The sequence below is a fragment of the Mastomys coucha genome, unplaced genomic scaffold (assembly GCF_008632895.1).
Source record: "Mastomys coucha isolate ucsf_1 unplaced genomic scaffold, UCSF_Mcou_1 pScaffold15, whole genome shotgun sequence".
NCBI classification, from domain to species: Eukaryota; Metazoa; Chordata; class Mammalia; order Rodentia; family Muridae; genus Mastomys; species Mastomys coucha.
In genome coordinates this window covers 150,712,918-150,717,115 of record NW_022196897.1, presented here as the reverse complement: position 1 = coordinate 150,717,115, position 4,198 = coordinate 150,712,918, and the positions used below count along the sequence as shown (strand labels likewise).

At 45.8% G+C, this 4,198-nt stretch overlaps 1 protein-coding gene across 1 annotated transcript in view; it reads right to left on the bottom strand.

The window, feature by feature from the left end:
• Positions 1 to 1,940, bottom strand: part of LOC116092529 (kunitz-type serine protease inhibitor Hg1-like) — a 3,258-nt gene extending 1,318 nt beyond the window's left edge. Inside the window, exons 1-3 of the mRNA XM_031373763.1 lie at positions 1,799 to 1,940; positions 1,200 to 1,208; positions 412 to 581 (exon numbers count right to left, since the gene is read on the bottom strand). Coding sequence (XP_031229623.1) covers positions 412 to 581; positions 1,200 to 1,208; positions 1,799 to 1,928 — 309 coding nt within the window. The 5' untranslated portion in view covers positions 1,929 to 1,940. The remainder of the gene's footprint in view (positions 1 to 411; positions 582 to 1,199; positions 1,209 to 1,798) is intronic.
• Between the last annotated feature and the right edge of the window lie 2,258 nt (positions 1,941 to 4,198).

Below are 4,198 nucleotides of genomic sequence, written 5' to 3'. Positions count from 1 at the left end.
GTACCCTCAGAGCTCCCAGGGTCTCAACCACCAACCAAAGACTGCACATGGAGGGGTCTGATTGTTCCCTTCTAATTTTATGGGTTTTGTTTTTTGGTTTTTTTTTTTGTTTTTAAATGTAACCCAAGTTGACCCTGCACTCACTACACAGCCCAGGTTAGCCTCAGACTCCTGCCTCAGATTCCCAAATGCTGGGATCACACCAGTAAAAGCTCCGTGGTTGGGGAGGCCTTGCTTTTCAGCTTGAAACCAACACAGGACAGTGGGACTGCAGGCTCACATACCTGTATGTGGAAGGAATTGATTGATTCCTTGCTCATTTCCTGCTAGCCTCTTTCTAGATGTTGCCTGTAAATCTGATCCCAACAGCACAGCGTCCTTAAAGGTGGGACAAGGTACCAAGAAGCTTACCTCCATGTCAATACAACGCACTTCACAGAGGTATTTGCTTTTAAAGTTGTTTCGGTTGCCCCCACAGCCGCTGAAGAGGAAGGGCTCGCACAAGGCCGACTCAGGGTTGAAGTAGTACCTGTAGAAGTTGAACTGGCAGAAGCCTCTCTTTACGGGTTGGTTGCATATTACTGTCAACAAGAAGTCCAGGTTTACATCCTCTTACTAAAAGAATTATCGATCTTTTCTTTACGGACTCAGACTACTAATGTTCTTCTCTGCCCTGTATAAATCTGATTTCATCATTGGGGAGCAAATTATACTCCCTGGAGCATGAACTTTGCTCTGTATGTGACCCAGGACAGTGAACCTGGGCTATAGCCTGGGTTTATGTTACAGAGGATACTTAGAGAAGGACCACATCCTCCATCTTCCCCAATATTCCTTATTCACATTAAACATCCCACTTGCAGAGTCTCTGTGTACTTTCCTTGGCTCTGCAAATGAGCAGCTAACTTAGTGCCTGTAGGTCCTCATCCGTCGGAACCCAAGAAAGGATCTAACTCAGTGCCTTTAGGTCCTCATCCATTGGAACCCAAGTGAGCATCTAACTTAGTGCCTGTAGGTCATCCATTGCAACCCTTCCTTTAGTTCTGTTTCTCCTCCCCAGAGCACATATGTTAAAAAGCCTTCACACATCTACTCCTGAAGGCTAGGCTTCTGCTGCCAGATCTGGCAATCTCCTTTCTCTTCACATCTCTACTGTCCTCCCCCCTCCTGCTTCTCTTTGTTCACACCCCTAGACTCACTTCTTTTCGCTGTCGGCATACACGTGGGTTCCAGCAGGAGCCATGGTGACCATGTTGGAGAAAAAGAGAGTTAATGCTGCTCTTCAGGAAGCCCAGCTATAGCCCTCTCCGTGACTGGGATTTTCCTACCTCCACTCTGAGTTTTCCCAAAGTGCCCACTAGGATTAAAATTTTAAAAAAGTAGCACAGGGGTGTAGAAGACGGCTTTGAACTTTCTGAATCCAAGGAAGGTAACATAGTGCTCTTATGATTATGCATTGAATAGAAATGAAACTTATAACACACACACACACACACACACACACACACACACACACGCATACACACACACGGGGATGGGGGAGGGATTTCCTGAATATCCCTAATATCAATCCAATCTTTATGACTCTCAATCTCTTTTTGTTACTTAAGTTGATTCTACTCCCCCCCCCCCCTTCCTTCAACCTATACTGGGAACTCGATGTAAACAGAAGCCTCGAGCCATGGGGTTTGATAGAAAGGGAGGGTTTGGCACTGGAATTCAGCTGTAACTTCCAGGTTACCCAGATTTCCTTCTTCTTCACCATTTTCCTCCAGGCCACATTTCCATTTTTGCTTACCTCCAAGATGCCCGCTTTCACAGAGTTGTCTTCGGACTCCTGGAGGAAAAACCAGGCTACTAGAAACCATTGTCAGGAGCATGGTAAACGTTAGAAGCCACAGGGCAAGGCGGATCCCTGGAGCCTGCATGGCGCTCCTGGCAGCCGATGGGAGAGACCCAGGCTATACTCTTGGGGGCGGAGCTTCAGGTTCTCTGAGAAGTTGAACCTATATTTGAATTTAATTTCCTCAGGGCCTGGACGGGGCTTTAGTGGAGCCAGAATCAGTGTAGTGAGCAGGACAATAAGTGCTTGGGTATCCAGCCATGGAGTTTGAAAGACCATGTTTGACAGAGCCCTCAGGAGGAACCCCCACCTCTTTCTCTCTCTTCATCTATGGGTTAGAGCTGCTTAGAACTTAAATTGTTGATACACTTCTTCCCATTGTTTGAGGAACGAGTACAGAAAACAATGGGTTCCATCACAGAATTTTCACTTGTCCCCTCTCCTGCCCCTACTTCTCTCCGCCCCGCTTTTGCCTCCATTGACCCTCCTGCCTTCATGCCACATACCCATCCCTTGGCTCTTCTTTCCACTCTCAGGTTTTATGGCCCACTTCTCCTCATACATGTATCCACATATCTAGAACATTAATCTGTTCTAAGAACAGCTATGTAGTATTTGTATTTATGAGTCTTGAGTCTGAGTCTGGAATGTGATGCCTGAGATGGTAACTTGCACTTCCATCCCTTCCCTGCAAATGTCATGAACTCGATTTTGAACTTGTACATGAAATTCTGCTATGTACATGTATAACCTTTCCTTCCTTCCTTCCTTCCTTCCTTCCTTCCTTCCTTCCTTCCTTCCTTTTCCCCTCCCTTCCTTCCTCCCTCCCTTCCTTATTTCTTTCATTCTTTCCTTCCTTCTTTCTTTTTCTTTTCTTTTGAGACAGGGTCTCTTTACATAGCCCAGGCTGTCCTGGAACTCCCTGTGTAGACCAGGCTAGCCTTGACTTCACAGAGATCTGCCTGCCAATGACTCCCCAGTGCTGGGATTAAAGCCACTCCTCACCATCCTGTGAATTACATGTTCTTCACCTGCTTGTCTGCAGACATACAGGCTGTTCCATTTCCTAGTCTTATGACTCACAAATAATGGGCATGACCTTCATCTATGGTGGCACACAGAACCTTTGGTTGTGTGTGGAGGGGCATACAACTGGAGCATTTGGTACTTTTATTTTCAGTTTTTTTTTTTTTTGAGGAAATTCTTTAAGGATTTTCATAGCAGCTACCTAAGTTTGCATTTCCACCAGCAGTTAGTAAGTCTTCCGCTTCCCTCACTCCATTAGAAACTTTGTTGTTTGTACTTTCTTGATGACAGACAGACCTTCTGGATGGATGAGTTTGAATGAAAAAGAAAGCAGTTTTAAGGGGGCTGTAAAGATGGCTCAACAGTTAAGAGTGCATACCACTCTTGCAGAGAACCTGTGTTCAGTTGCCATCACCCCCATGAGATGCCTTAGCACTGCCTGTAACTCCAGATAGTTCCTGGAGCATCCAACGTCTCAGGCACCTGCACTCACTGGCACACACCACCACCCATACATATTAATTCTATATGTGTATATAGCATTAATGTAAAATAAATCTTTAAAATATCTATTTCATGTATATGGGTGTTTTTGCTTGCATGTATGTCTATACTGCTTGTGTGCTTGGTGCCTGCAAAGGGCAGGAGATGGCATTGGATGCCCTGGGACTGAAGTTGCAGATGGTTGAGAGCTGCCATGTGGTTCTGGGAATCAACCTTGGTCCTCTGGAAGAGGGTTAGGATACATCTATTCCAATAGTATTTCTTGTATGCAGTTTAGGATTACTTCCACTAAGAAAGGCCAAAATGACTCCACTGAATTGAGAGAAGAGAGCAAGACCAGCTCATATGGTTAAACAAAAAAAGAGGTCATGGCTTTGCCTGCTATGACTGACCTTGTGCAACAGTAAAGGATACTGGGTGTGATAAGGTCCTTCAAGCACTCAATTAGGCCTTTATAGCAAGTAGCGATTCACAGAAGAAAGGAAGGCAGGGATATAAGAGTGTGAAATGATCGTTCCAGTCCACTTTTTGTCTTAGTCAGGGTTTCTATTCCTGCACAAAACATCATGACCAAGAAACAAGTTGGGGAGGAAAGGGTTCACAGCTGCAGGGTTCACAGCTGCAGGGTTCACAGCTGCAGGGTTCACAGCTACAGGGTTTCAGCTGTATGGTTCGCAGTTGTAGGGTTCACAGCTGCAGGGTTCACAGCTACAGGGCTTACAGCTATAGGGTTCGCAGCTGTAGGGTTCACAGCTGCAGGGTTCACAGCTGCAGGGTTCACAGCTGCAGGGTTCACAGCTGCAGGGTTCACAGCTACAGGGTTTC